The sequence below is a fragment of the Papilio polytes genome, unplaced genomic scaffold, assembly GCF_000836215.1.
Source record: "Papilio polytes unplaced genomic scaffold, Ppol_1.0 DF823958.1, whole genome shotgun sequence".
NCBI classification, from domain to species: Eukaryota; Metazoa; Arthropoda; class Insecta; order Lepidoptera; family Papilionidae; genus Papilio; species Papilio polytes.
Genome location: NW_013525246.1, coordinates 459547 through 475316, shown reverse-complemented (window position 1 = coordinate 475316; position 15770 = coordinate 459547). Strand labels below are relative to the sequence as shown.

Here is a 15770-nt window from a genome sequence, read left to right as displayed (position 1 = left end):
CGACGGATATCGCGTCCGATCCGGTAAACAATATCCGGCTGGAACGGTATTGCATTTTATCGCGACATCGATGCAAATTTATAAAGCCAATACCTTGGAATTAATCATAAATTGTAACATAAAGCTGTGTTAACGGTTTTATATAATGTGTTATTCTTAAATCAAAATTAGTAATTGAAATTAGAAACGTTTTATATTTATTTTTAGATTATATTTGACTTGCTTTCGGCCGTGACTCCGTCCGCGTGGAATAAAACAAAACAAAAGTGAGTGGCCTATGTGTTCTTCCAGACTATCCTGTACATCTATACCAAATTTCATCGGGATCCGTTCAGCCGTTTAGGCTACAAACTCTAACAAACAGCCATCCATCCATCTATTAGTAAGAAGTAAGATAAGATTGATTTGGAATACCTACATCTTAATTCTTGTGTCACAAAAAACAGGTCGATGTTTAATATTTTTTAATTCATTAGTTCATAATGAAATATGATATTTAACAGTAAAAATAATACTAATATTTGGTTTTCTTTGCGGGTCGTCACCCTCAACTTAAGTTTGTTCAAAACAAAGTACAACACATATGAGAACGTTTCTAGTAACAGTTCATTTCGTTCAGACATCATCGAGACGGCTAAGTGGTTCGTGTCCCTAAAGATTACTTTACAAAGCAGCTAAACGGTGTTAAGACACTGAGACCACTTAAGTTAACTCCTAAGTTAGAAATGGTTTAAGAAATCAAACTATCGAAGTAGAGTTACAGACAAGGGAAATCTAAAACCCCTTAATAGTCAACTTATCTTACTAATCTTACTAATATTATAAATGCAAAAGTTTATGGATGGATGGATGTTTGTAAGCGTTTGTAGCCTAAACGGCTGAACGGATCTCCATGAAATTTGGCACAGGTTAGAGCATAATCTGGAAGAACACATAGGCTACTTTTTATCCCGACAGTAGTTACGGTTCCCGTGGGATTCATTAATTTAATTTTTTAATGTTTACTCGATCATTCTGCAACGGATCAACATATCGTATTGAAATTTGGCACAGATATAAAACAAAGTCTGGAGTACACGTGGGATAAGCTTCATCCCCGAGAAATATCCGGTTCCCGAGGGATACGTAGCTTTTTGTAATTTATATAGTTCGTATGTTTTCTAATACCACGCGAACGAAGTCGCGGGCAACAGCTCGTATTATATATGTATAAGTTTAGATGGATGGATAGATGTTCGTTAGAGATTGTAGCCTAAACTGCTGAACGGATTTTGATGAAATTTGGCATAGATGTAGAGCATAGTCCGGTACACATAGGCTACTTACTTTTGTTTTAGTTTTTTTTTTAATTCTATGTGGACGGAGTCGTTAGCGAAAGCTAGTATTTCGTATTTACGTAAAATGATTTATTTTTTTAGGGTGCTTTCAAAAGCAATTGATACCATCATATAAGCATTAGATATCAAATACAAACCAAGCAACGATATACTCTATTGTCTACGACCATTAATAATTCAGGACACGACTCGTCGCCTCCCAACTTATCTATACAGAGTTATTATACTCTAGGGAAACTAACTGCAGACTGTCTCGTTAAATTAACATTTATGAACTGCTATTTTATCATAGATTAACACTTGTAGACAGAATATAACATTATTATTCTTAACTGGCTTTCGCCGGTAATACGGTCCGTGTAGACTTAAACATTACAAAAGGAAGTAGCGTATGTGTTCTTCTATGTTCTACATCTGTGCCAAATTTCATCAAGATCCGTTTAGGCTACAAATGTTAGAGATTCTCCCATAAACTTTCGCATTTTATAATATTAATAAGACAGTAAGATTATTTTGAAATCTTAATATAACATAACTTTTATCATAAATTAGTTTTCATAACTTGTAATCATTAAAACCAATAAAAAAAACAAAAAGCAAAGATTAATTAAAACACTTTTCTGGCCGTCGATTTATCAAATAAAACGATATAAAAAGGATGCTTTTTACTAATTTTTCGTAAAGCTTACGTATCAATATTTCACAAAATTACTTTAGAATTGAAAGAGCAAGCAGTGTGTAATTTTTAGCGTAGCTTGCAACGGACATCGCACGTAGTCGGACATCGATTGGCAGCCATCCCTGGTTGCTATTGTTTACTCAAGCACTGCCCTGTATTGTTCCAACTAACGCCACCATTGAGCTAAAGACATTGGATTTTAGAACTTAAACAACATTAAATAGAGTATAAATCCATTTACAATTATCCTTTGTTCTCTTACGCAATATTTTAAGATCAAATATGTTGTAAAAATTGTGATATAATCAAAATACAAAATGCAATGTTATGAATAGATACAACGAAAGTCCAATAAAACTTATGTAGACTCATAATATTAAATCTTAAATCGTGTGATAAATTGATTATTACCTTAAATAATTCTAATCTGGCAATACTAAATGTAACGACAATAGACAATATGTCTGTAGAGAAAAGCAATTTACAACGTCATCAGCTTTAAACTTGTAATCCGCTTACAAGCTGTGAGCATTAAGGATTTTTAAATCAAACAACGCATTTAGTACACGGCTTGTCGTTTAATTAAAAAGTTGTCTATTTACGGCACGAAACAGTGGCGCCACTGTGCTAGAAATCATCGATATTTACTATTACCGATTATAAGTGTGTAAGAGAGAGGTAGACCTAGAAAGAGATGGATGGACTGTATGAATGGGTTTTTTAACGAAATTAAACAAACACTCAAGTCGTTAATAACAGCTAAGTAGATTTTACATAGTAAAACAAAAGAAAGAATCTTCCTTCTAGAGTTTGACAGAAAGATACTCAGAAAACATTTAGAATCTACAAGTTAGTAAGAAAAAAAAATTGTAATTAAAATAAACATAGTTAAGTATCTCACTTACATGTAGACTAATGGAAATCAAATGTATTGTTATCGTGAAATTAAATCTAAGTATGCTGTTTTCGGCCTTTTATTGCTTTGCCTAGAGGTTAACTACGAGCCAAATAAAATCTAAAGATTTTGTTTGTCAGTATCATACATTAAACCGAGTTGTGCTATAACATCATATAAAATCAGGTCAATGACTTGATTTTTATATACAATATTATTGTCATGAAATAAAACTTCGTATTATATGAATTCGTCCTCACCGAGGATCTCATTAAAATCTGATAGTTGAAAATTAGACTAAACTTTGATTGTATAAGTAAATTTTAAGTTCTAAATATGAGCGTAACGCAATATATTATGTAAGTTGTGTTTAAGCATTGTATAACTTAAGTACCAATCTGACATGACAAAGTCGGTAACAAATCTAGTAGATAAGTTGTGATTAGGTCAGAATGCGACGCGAGGGAACTTTTCAAGCAATAAATTTAGTTGAATCGGCAGCTGAGAGATTTGTGCTGATAAGAAAAAACCTCCGGAACGCCTGTAGCGGCTGAAAAACGAACTCCGCTTACTAGATTCCACCGTAATGTTACATCATTTTTAATGTGAGGTTTCAGATGCTTAAACCTGAAATTTTAAAACTTTTGCTTTTTGTATTTAAAATTTTAAAAGTGTTGCTTTTTATTCATCGAATAGCAAACCTTCAAATTAATTTCCCACCAGTGTTCAGCATCTCTGTGTTTTCCATTTTTTTATTTCACAGATTCTTACGTGATAAATGTTTAAAATATTCTATTTTAGGAGCATATTTGTAGTATCCATAACTTACTGTGGCTCATGTTCAGTGAGCAGTTCCTCGAAGTGCAGACGAAGCGTGTGCGCCGGGGGCGCGCGCACTTCGGCCACGCAATCCACGTCGTCAGGGTACGGCCGAGGGAAGCCGGGGCTCGACACTATAGCGTGCGGGTGGCTATGTGTCAGGACTATCGTCTCGTTGCACTGGATCTTTGATGCAGTGTAGGGATCTAAAATCATAAAATTTGTGAATTTTTGGTCCTCTTAAGCCGGATTTTTAATATTTTGGAAACATATTGCAAATTTTAGACAATAGATGGAGAAGGTTGTAATCAGGTTAGCTAAGAATTTACCTTCCACGCTTTAAAGCTAAGCAAATATGTGTAATTTGTAAGATATATGCAATCCTTTAATTATTATGTTATAACTTTACAACATTTGGAGAATTACTTGGTGTAAAACACACACAAAACAACCACTAAAACAATCTTATATTCAACTGACATGAATAAACAGCCGCGTGGTTTACATTTCACATCGTGTTTAAGAATTCATAGCATTGTCACATTTCAACAGACGCCATGAATCCAAGATGGCGGCTGTTGGAATGCACCGCTTCTGTTGACACCGGGCTCCGAGGTACGATTGTCTACGAGAGAATACCTTTACATTTCATACATGTTAATGTATGGTTACTTTTGTATTTACATTTTGTTTTTAATATATCAAAGGATTAATTTTAGAGGATAATTAAATCAAGACAGTATCAGTTTTAGAAGAGGAGATAAGTTTTTGATTATTAGGTGAACGGCAAATGAGTAGCCAAGTTAAGGAAGAAGTACTTTTCTCTCAAAGAATTATTCAATGTATTTCAAGTAATTTCTCTTACTGGATCAATTTGTAAATAGCGTAGAAGATTACAAAAAAGTTATAATCTATACGACAAACGTGTTCAATGCCAATAGCCAAGAGGTTGAAGTAATTATGGTTTACGAGCGCTAGGTGGCGCTCGCCGTAATCAGACCGAGGTGCCGGCCATTAAATGTTTATAGAGGGGTAGGGGATGGCCTCGAGTGTGTAGGGGCTGACTCGTGCCCCTTATGTTACCTCGCGTAATGAACATGTCCACTACTTTACTGTGATTATGTGGTTAAGTTTGAAGTGTTACGTACTTTGTTCAAGGGTAAAGTTGGAGGAGTCTTGTATATTAAAGCTTATGCCACAAGATGATGTTAATTTTGCAGAATTTGTTGGATAGGAACAAGCGATAGATGTTTTATACCTATGGAACTTGCTTAGTTTTCCCAGAACATATTTTGATGTGATCCTTTCTTTTAAAAACCGTCTCCGTCGTCTAATGTTTCCATAAACGCTGTCGTTTATTATTTCTATTACAATATTCTTATCAAATCAAACTTCATACTAATATTATAAATGCGAAAGTTTAGATAGATGGTTGGATGTTTGTTAGAGTTTGTAGATTTCGATGAAATTTGGCATAGATGTAGAGGATAGTCTGGGCAAACAAATACATTTGCATTTGTTTTTCTTAATTGTGCGCGGATGGAGTCGCGGACGAAAGCTAGTATGTTATAAAATGTTTTCTCAAAATAATGCAATATTAAAGTTCAAACCGTGATGTAACACGTTTGGTCATACGTGTCCAGACCACAGCTTTCAAACATTCTACTATCCATTTAATGTCTCCGTCTACCAACATAGAATAATAACTTTTCTTCGTATTGGGTTAAAGTCTACATTTCATTTTGCAGGTTAAATATTCCCGTTTTTCCGTCCCTAGACTGTCTCTTTTATTAGGTGCGTGTGGCTAGAGTTCTTTTATAAGTTGGAAACACCTGTGTAAGTAATGTTTTAAACTATTTCACACTGATTTATCCGAAAAATTCAACTTATTTTAAGCATTTTTTTCTATTATTTGTGTAAATAATGCTTTTATTAGATGTATGAAAATGTTATTGGCTTCAATTTAGTTTGTAGTTAGATAAATAAAAATAAAAATCGGTACGCACTAACTGTACTACAATTAAAACCGCCTGTGTAGGCAAAAAACTGTTCTATTGAACTCAGTCTAAATTATGCCTTCACATCAGTAAGTTGATAATTTGAAAATAGATCCAAAATTTTTAAGTTAAACTGCAACATTTTTTTTAATATTAGTAGATATTTAAATTAGAAAGATTTAATATAACGCTGTTAGCAACTTCACATAGTTAACAAATCCTGTAGAACGCGACTTCAAAGGGATTGCAAATTACCTTCATTTGTTAGGTGTTGAAGTTGTAAGGTATCTTTTGCGTTTATCTTATAAGTAATATATCAAGCTTACAATACAAAGCCGATGAAGGATTACAAATGTCTAGTAAAAATGTTACCTGGGATAAAAAGAAATTTGAGAACCAACTTTGTAATTTATGGTAATCTACCTTCCGCAGACGACTCCGTCCACGTGGAATTAAAGAAAAAACAAAAATGAGTAGCTTATGTGTTCTTCTAGACTATCCTCGACGTCTATGCTAAATTTCATCAAGATCCGTTCAGTCGTTTAGGCTACAAACTCTAACAAACATCCATCCATCTAAACTTTCACATTTATAATATTACGAGTAGTAAGATAAGATAGTAAGAAGTGAGATATTGTGGGGAATTTCTCACATAGTTTTCATTATATTGCCAAGCCTTAATCCAGGCTAAGTTAACTAAATAGAACTTTTATTTGGCAAGTGATTGACCAGATAGTGTGTGCCAAGAGTTGCCAAGAGCTGCCAAGAGTTTGTTTACCGGTAACTAGGCCGGATGCCGTTGCCAAGTAATCAGGACGGAGGAGCGGTCGTAAAAGACTTTGTGACGTCACTAAACACTTGCCTTGTTACAGCCGACAATTGCTGTCGAGAAGAGGTCGTAAACTATGTGTGTTAATGTTCAACACAGTAACCTAAAGGTTTTTAGGCACACCTTTGATTAAACTGTCGCACAACTGTTGTGCGATTGTCGATTGTTTCGCAGCCTAATCAACTGTTTAGTTGCAAAATCGAGTAGTATGAGACTAAACAATTGTGGGTTAGTTTAGTCAAAGATGTGCTCTTCACGGAGTTTCCAAACCTTCAATGGAGGGTACTTCGCAGACGTAGTAATTGTGCTCGTGACAGGAGCGATCATTCCACATGTAGGTGGGTTGAGGAGCCGGAGGGCGCGGCGGGAAGTCGCGTCGTGCCTCCACGCAGTCCTGACCCGATGTACCATCGTCGTTTGGCTGACTGCTGTGCTTGCGCCAACCGGGGAACCAGTCTGCAGAAAACGTTTGGATTTACCATCAATGTAGGCTTGAGGCTACTTATCATAGATTGATTTTCTTTTTTTGTATGTTCAATTATCGAGTTAGTGTTTGCACTTTGGTCGTGACCCTCTGACAGCTGACCATAGAACTTTAATAAGATTTTTTTTATGTTTATACCATTTTGTATCTGACAGACTATTTTCATTAAAAACCTTCAATTCATTACTTGTTCGTAGAAATTATAATTAATGATATTCCCTAATGAATCTCTTTCAGAATTTCATAATTTAATTAAAGCCGGAAGTTGTCCGGAATATTGTAAATTTAATTAACATAATGGAAGTTATGTCTAACGGAGCTTTGAAGTTACTTTCGCTAAATGCTTATATGTTAAGGTTTCAAGTTATTATCTTCACCCTTTACAAGGGGTAGAATTAACAGGAGTTGATTGATTCATGGTCCTAAGACTTATGGATCCCCAATTTTAGTCCCTTTCCCGTGCCACCTTTTTCTATTAAGGAAAGGATCGGATGAAAATGTGGATTTGACAGTGGAGGAGATGCATAGGAAGGGGAAATATCCTCTTTATGTGCCTCTCCTCCTCTGTTGATTTAGGGTAGGGAACGCATTTGCAATTGCGGATGTCTATGGGCAGCGGTCGCTTCGCCAATTTGGCGGATTTAGGTGGCAGCTTGATCGCTTTTTGTATAGAAAAAAATCACTCCGTCAATGTGTTACGACTAGTTTCCTGAAACTCTTTCTTAAATGTATGAACTTTTAGTAGAATACGGTACAATTTAAATAGTAGTAACAAATGTTGTGTTGTAAAATGTTTTTGATATTACTGTCTTTTGTTTAAAGTAATTTTTGGTAACGAAATACGTTATGTTCCGTGGGGATATTAACATATTTGAGAATCAAAACTATGAATGAAAAAATGTTTCTTTAGAGAGAACGTTAGCAATGTAATGAGTCTCGGGGGTGTAATTGTGTTGAATATTTCAAGTAATTCACATCGCCTGCGTGTATTCGCAGATTTCATTTGTTTTAACTAAAAAATAACGAAGGTTTTATGTTAGGATTTAAAGGAAGAATAGTGTTTTAAAGTCAATTGCTTTGCTTGTTTAAAAATTATTTTTTCTGTAAAAGATATACCTTATAATTAGTAACGATAGGATTAATTTTACATAGAATAAAAGAGTTCGTCACTGTAAACATTGAAAGTATTATATAGTACATTGTAATTAACTAAAAGTTAACGTAACGTACATCACACGAAGTGACTTCAACTAAGTAAATGTTTCGTATATTCAAAGTTCATTCAACACTTCGCAAAGAGCTCAGTTCAACAAGTTACGCTCGTAATCAAACCGCAAGCTTATGTCGACTAGGGATTGCGTTAAATTGTTTCAAAATATCGATATATGTAAGCAAATATCGATAAAAAATCGGCCGATAAAAGTTTGTAGTCTGTGGTGCCTCTTTCTTAGGAAATTAATTAAAAGCCTTAACCAGTTGAGAAGGAATTAAATATATGATATGGTTCAAATTTTGTGAAAGTAAGCTATAGTTTTTTATTTCGCATTAAATCTTCATTTAATTATGGAAGTAAAATTTATTTTCAAATTTATGCTTATTCGATTTTTTAAAATGCAATCGACTTTGCGACCGCTAATTAGGCAACCTGATTGTTCCAATTCGTAGCACCAATTTGTGAGACTCAATTAATTACTTCCAGATAACTTAACTCCAACTTAAGTCTTAAGTGATTAAGTAAATTTACACCTTACATTAACGTTATTGGATTTATTTTAGATTGTAATAGAATTATATATGTAAATATTTAATTCAGTATCGCTTGTAGTCGCCAGGGAGTCTAGACTTGGCTTATTTCTAAGCGGTGACGAAGAGCTTACCTAAGTTATTTCTTAAATGAAAATTGAATCATGCCTATAGACTTAATGGAATGAGAAAAAGTTAGATAACGTAATAAATCTTCATACTAACGAAGTAATTACGATAATTATGTAACCTTGAATTTTGAGAACATTTATCTACGTGACTTCTTAGCCTCTTTCTATTACAAAAAATACTTTTTATAACTCGTATGGAACAACGTAATTTTATAGATATATATTATGCAAATACACTTACGTGCATAAGAAAAGGGCAGTCCGTCAGACCATCGGAATTCTCCTTCGTGTACCGCATCCGTGGCCCCTATCCAGTATACGTCATCCACTCCATTCCCGGGTCTGTAAGAAACATAATATAATCACGTACCAGATAGTAAATAAGTTGTCTACGAAAACATTTGAAATTTCAGTTCTTTATTAATAACTTTCATGTTAAATATTAAATGCATTTCAAAGTTTTACAGTAGCGGTACACCGGCGCGGAAGCGGTTATCTGCTTAAAGAAACTTTTACCAACACATTCAAGTTCTCTTCCCAGTGGATTAGATAAAGCTAAAACAAATGACGATCGTATCAAGATTATAAACTGGAATCAATTTATCTGGTTAAAACAAAAGGTAATCGATTAATGAACCAAAACCAAGGCTTTTGAACTATGTTAACTTTATCTCAGAAGACAACACAGCAAGTAAGTGTCAAAAACTTACGCGTTTAAAAGTAATTGGTCCATAATTTGTTGCTGTCGCTCATTAAGAACGCTGGCCAAATGTCCCCCCAATCTGACGCAGTCTACCTCCGCCTGACGCCACGCTCTCTTCGTCTCCCTCATCGCTGTTACACAGAAGTCCCCCGACAACACCCAACCGTAATCACAATGTCCTATCACTTCTTCTACTGGTTTATACATCCACCATACTTTCAACCACATCGCCATCGTATTTTTCTTACCTAATACACTTATATTTAACCTTACAGAGTTTCTCTCTGATACTATTTGTACGCTGCGTAATGGATCTCCAGGTTTGGAGCAATGATTCCATTTCGATTCACCATCTTCAAGAATTAATGTCATACCTGTACATTTAGCATGAACATCTTCGTGAATTATATTTGACAAATCATTGTTTCTGTTAACAGGATCTGTGCCCATTTGTAATCGTAACGCGACTCTGTTTCCATAAGGTAAATGTATATGGTAGGAACAGGTCAGTTTTGTGGTCGGTTCGACTTCGAACGAGCCGTTTCTGGCCGTCAGTAGAACATCATGACAGTAGTCTACTAGGCGGTACATCGCGGCGAACGTGGGTCGACCGTGGAGTTCTATTTCTGAATTTTTAGAAGACGAGAGGTAGATGAACCTTCTGTTGGGGTATGGTATTTGTTCTAGCTTTCCACATAGGATAGGTGATGTTGGTGAGAATCGAAGATAGCCGGAGGCGCAAGGCACGTTCAGTTTATGTAGTTCTATGAGCAGAGAGTTCTTGGATGAGGGCGTGGGGATAAGCAGACGGCAGCCGTGTGCGCGCGGCAGGTGGCCGGAGTGTATGCGACCTGATCTCAGAGTTCGAAGACGTACTGCGCAATCTGAAACAATAAAAAATTCTCAGTAAGCTACAATAAATACAAAAAGATTTGTAGAGTAGTAAGAAAAATATTGTAAAGAAGATTTCTTCGTTAAGGCAACTCTTTTCATTAAATATAAGGAATAATTACACAAAGCTGATCTAATGACGAGAGAAGACGGCGACTAATGGAACTCGTTAACGTTTATTTCTAAATACGACGAACTTACATTTCTTTGGTTTCATTTTGAAATATCTCGTGAGAGGAGGTCGTTTTTGGGCCATGTATTATCATGGCTAGAAATCCAACATTCATAATTTCTTGAAGGTACATTAATTCCCGAAATCAAATCACAGATTATAAAAGTTTTTCTTACGTAAAAAATCTCGAATTGACTGGGTGATTGTAAATGCTAAAAGTGATTTTGAATTAACGTTTAATATTTACATCTTCAAGATAAAAGCCATCGAGTTTATTGGATTGAACACTTCTGCACGTCGAGGGGCCGTCAAGAGAATCTTTAAGATGTTTTCGCTAAATTAAAATCGCTTCGCAATATAACAGTTATGATATTGATAATTTAATATTTGATAAGGCGTTCAATTATTAATGTCTTGCCTTCCTTCAGTTTCCAAAATACGTATTGATTACATAATAACAAAACGGCTAAACGGATCTCGATGTAATTCGACACAGATATAGAACTATCTGGAAGAACACGTAGACTATTTTTTTTTTAATTCAGTAAGGAAGATGTTGGCCAAAATATAGTTTCTAATAATACTTTTCTATAATAACAAGAATTGAGTTTGTGAAATCGCAATCGCGCTTAAAAAACATATAGTATCGAATTCGCTGCTGAAAGTACAAAACAAGTAATTTCAAAAAAAATCATTGAATTGTATTTCTCAATGTTTATTTGGTAACATTTCTTTTTTACTCTTATGAGCAAGCGGCCACTTGTATTCGACAAAATAACGAAGCGAATGCTGCCCATAGACATTAGCAAAGACAGATGCGTACTCCTTTATCGACAGATGATTGGACGCACAGAAAGAGGATATTTCACCTCCCTGTACGTCTCCACTGTTAATTCCTTTCCTTCCCATCCTAACCTTACAGGATAAGGATTGAAATATAAAGAGGACTTAATGTTCTGTTCTAAAAATAAAGTTTTATTTTTAAGCATTAAAAAGCACAGAGCAAAGAAATTTCTTAGCAGTACTTAATACTTATGGCACGTAGTGTACAGAGCAACTGCACTGCGGATCACGGCTCGCAAAATTTCCTCTTTGAGAGAACTTTGCTAAATTAAATTCCATTAATATTTACTTTGGCGAAATTCTTATGCAAATTTCAATTTCTATTCGATTACGTTATCTTTATAGTGATTACGGATAAAGTGCTATTAACGTTTCTTTATTATAGTGAAGGACAAATTATCATTTAGAATTATAAAAAAATGCAGATGAAGCAATGGTCGTTTTTAAGTTGTGTACAAAAAAGTAAGGAGTAAAAGGAATCGCATGTTACAAGGAGAACGTTATTTATGAATGTAGAAGGGTACACCGGTAGAGGTAGACCTAGAAAGAGATGGATGAATTGCGTGAAACGTGACATGATCAAAAAGGGAGTGATGACTGAGATGACGTATGATAGAGTTATTTGGAGGACAAAAACCTGTCGTACCGGGAGTAAAATAAGGTGGATGATGATAGCAAAAAGTGCAGAAAAATGATGCTGCGGTCCCTTACAAAGGAGTGAGGCACAGTGGGCTAAAATCTCGGCTTACATAGACAATTATATCAGATTAAAATGTCTGTATAAGCCGAGATTTTAACTAACTGTGCGCCGATTGTTTAAATTTTGTGACCCGGCCTAATAAATTACAAAAAATATTGATAAAACTTCAGAAAAAATTAGTATCGGCTCGTTAAGCACATTTTAGTCTAGAAATATCTAGCAAAGTATACTAAATCACAAAGTAGAGTATTCCTTTATGAAAGTACTCCTGACAGATCTTTTCAAAAAGATAAAATTAACAAGACTGGTTACAAATGGTCACCATTACGCTACTGGTTCGTGAAACTTAAAGCGACAAAGACGAATTGATCTCGTTATAAGAAAAATGTCTGATCATAATAATGGTTTGTTTCCCCGCGAATAGCGCGATTTGTCAGACCTCATTTGAATCATTTTTAAGATAAATTTCAAGAAAATAACGTCTTATAATAAAACTAATATAAATGAGAGAGTTCGGATGGGTGGATGTTTGTTAGAATTTGTAGCTTAAAGAGCTGAAAGGACCTCAATGAAAATTGGCATAGCTTGGAAAAATAATATGGTAATTAGTTTTTTTATACCACGAGGACGAAGTCGCGGACGAAAGCTAGTGAAGCTAATAAAAAGAAATTTTCTATAATGAAATTTAAACTACCATATATTGTAATTTGTCAGTAACAAGAAATAATAGAGCGTATTTTTATTTCTTTTCAAGTTATAAATAAAAAAATATGTTAAAGATAAACATATTGCAAAACAAATCGTTTACTTGAAAGCTGTCTAAGATAAAAACAGATACACAAATTGATCCATTCCATTTGACTCATAAATTATTCAGATAAGGGCGCGAATACACGGACGTTTCTGAATTTGAATAGACCTCGGAGTTTAGAAATGTATCCAAATAGGTCACTAATGTAATTCTTTAAACATTAAGTTGCGTAAAGTTTTACGACATGATGCGAGAAGAAGAGAAATAGAAATAATTTCATTGAAAAACAAGAGATTAACAATTACAATAACAATTATACCAACTAAAAGATAATTACAATTTGTGGTTAATAACGAATATCGATTGGTTTTAAATATTTATTTCCATTCCTAACTAAAATAAGTATTATTAAAACGACTAATTAGTAGACTAAAATCTTTTAAATATAAACTATTTAATTTCTAAGCAAGGCTGTAGATGTTAACTAATTAACGAACTGAGAATTATATTTAAGCAAATAAATCAAAATAACATTAAATAAAATGTCGACTAAAATAGAATTATTTGATGAAATTTATAATGAACAAAAATAATTCATAATTGTAATCAGTCCGCTTGGAATTAAAAAAAAAGTAGCCTATGTGTTTTTGAAAAAATATCTACGTTTATACCAAATTTAATCGAGATTCGTTCAGCAGTTTAGGCTACCAACTCTAACAAACACATCTATACAAACTTTCGCATTTTTTTTTACATAAGGTGGTAAACGAGCAAGCGGCCACCTGAATCCGCCAAAATGGCGATGCGACCGCTGCCCAGAGACATCCGCAGATGCGTTGCCCTTCCCTTTTCCGACGATTACTAAATATAATATTAGTTACAATAAAGATAACATATGAAGAATGAAAATCAATATTAAATAACGACATTTTTCAGTCCATATAAACACACCATTCTGTAGTACTTAATATAATATAAATCAGTATGTTTTCTTTACATGTATACAAAATTATGAAAGGTTTATTTTATTGTCAACATGTGTCAAATTATCAATTGCAACTGCAACTGGTTTGATTAATAAAGTGTTTTTTTTAATGTCAAAATGACATGACATGATAACAAACCATGGCAATCTTGCTTCCTTAACGCTGGCAACATGGTTTTTATGGTCCCTTTCCCACATTAAGGTTTTGTTCCAATTATTTATCCCACAAATTTAATAGCGTAAAAACATATAGCTTAAAACGTGTCGTAAGTGTAGGGCTTTTTATTAAGAAAAGAGTTATTCAAAAATGCTGTGATTGCTGACATCCTACGCCACAAAGTAGTGTGTGTTTACGCTTTATTATAATAGTATAGATATAGATTATGCGCAGTTTGTTTACGTCATAGCTGTCTATTGAATTATGCAGATAATTAAGATTCATCCATACATTAACATCAAGTTACACTTCAGTTAATAAGCGGCAATGTCAGCATTGAACTAATGTTATAAAGAGCAAAGATTTGTATTTTTGTATATATTGAAAGAACTCAAAAGTACTGGGACTATTTCTTCCTCTATCATTATTTAATTCTTTCACTATTTAAAAACTAAGTTATCAGTAAGTAAGGCTATTTTTTTTAATTCCACCTGGACGAAGTCGCAAGCAACTGCTGGTCTTACTTAAAATACGCATTGACTTTTTTTCGCAGATAAAACTAAAAAGGTTTTCTAAATAAAAATCAAACAAGCATAAAATATCTCTATAAGAACGTATTATCCTTAAAGAGATTGAACAAAAGAAACACGCAAGCAAATAACTTATCCAGATTATAAGAATGTTAAAGACAAAAAAAGCTGCCGCCGAGCTTTTTCCGACCGAATAATTGTGTATTTTCTTGCTAAAAGTCGAAGTACTTAAGCGATCAACTTTTATAATCTTGAATATTTACATCTCGTTATCTTACAATAGGCTATTGTAAATATTGGATTAGATTTTAAGAAAAGTTTGGGTTTTAAATAAGGTATTTTAAAATTGAATATTTGTGAACAGAATTTCTTGCAAAATGCTTTATAAAGGCGCTATTCTTTACTACAAATGTACAATCAGCTACATAAGTATGACTGCATTTACAAAACTTTACAAACTATAGGTCTCTGGTTTCAGAGTACTAACGCATTTATCAGTCAATACCATCTATTTCTGATGTAGCATAGGTACAGACACGCGCATAATTTTTTAAACAAAAAACGTACGTTCCTGTGAATTGTTAAATGAACACATAATCATGCTGACTGTACATTATTGTACGTAGCGCAGTTAGTAATTACACGCATGGAATATACAAGCTAGTCTGTTTTTACGCACATATGTAAGTCTAAACGGTTTTTTTTCTTATTGTTTAGGAAAAAAAAACAACTAGCTATCTTTTCTTCATGCTATGTATTATTGTTTTTAATGTTGCATAATAAGGGATTACATATAAGTTTTTTACTACTTCATTTTAGTACATTTCGGTATAGTTTAAATGACATTTAATAGTGGTAGAGCCCGCTTTAACATCTTCGCACGTATGGGTCGGCTCGCCCGGTGCAATACCACGACCACACAGAATACAGGCGTGAAGTGGATGCAATTCCGCGTTTCGTCTGATGAGTGTGGTGCCGGAGGCATAATTTTAGCCCCTTTCCCTTTCCACCGTTTTCTTAAGAGGAAAGAATGAAAAGGAAAAGTGGATTTTACGGTGGAGGAGATGCATGGGAAGGGGAAATGTCCTCTTTACGTGCGTCTCCTCTTCCGTCAATGAAGGGTA

The 15770-nt window shown here is 34.2% G+C and overlaps 2 protein-coding genes across 2 annotated transcripts in view; both read right to left on the bottom strand.

Annotated features, from left to right (window-relative positions):
* The window catches only part of LOC106101671 (cubilin-like), a 19485-nt gene extending 12027 nt beyond the window's left edge, over window positions 1–7458 (bottom strand). Inside the window, exons 1-4 of the mRNA XM_013280980.1 lie at window positions 7425–7458; window positions 6827–7012; window positions 3741–3936; window positions 3484–3538 (exon numbers count right to left, since the gene is read on the bottom strand). Coding sequence (XP_013136434.1) covers window positions 3484–3538; window positions 3741–3936; window positions 6827–7012; window positions 7425–7458 — 471 coding nt within the window. The remainder of the gene's footprint in view (window positions 1–3483; window positions 3539–3740; window positions 3937–6826; window positions 7013–7424) is intronic.
* A 1609-nt stretch (window positions 7459–9067) lies between these two features.
* LOC106101670 lies at window positions 9068–10725 on the bottom strand. The gene is made up of 4 exons (XM_013280979.1): window positions 10710–10725; window positions 9625–10501; window positions 9156–9256; window positions 9068–9078 (listed from the first exon to the last, which is right to left on the bottom strand). The coding sequence occupies exons 1-4, from the start codon at window positions 10723–10725 to the stop codon at window positions 9068–9070; spliced, it is 1005 nt and encodes a 334-aa protein (XP_013136433.1).
* Between the last annotated feature and the right edge of the window lie 5045 nt (window positions 10726–15770).

Coding starts and splice junctions, on each gene's coding strand:
- LOC106101670 (XM_013280979.1), bottom strand. Junction 9,257..9,624: donor GACCAATTACTTTTAAACGC/GTAAGTTTTTGA, acceptor TGTTTCTTACAG/ACCCGGGAATGGAGTGGATG.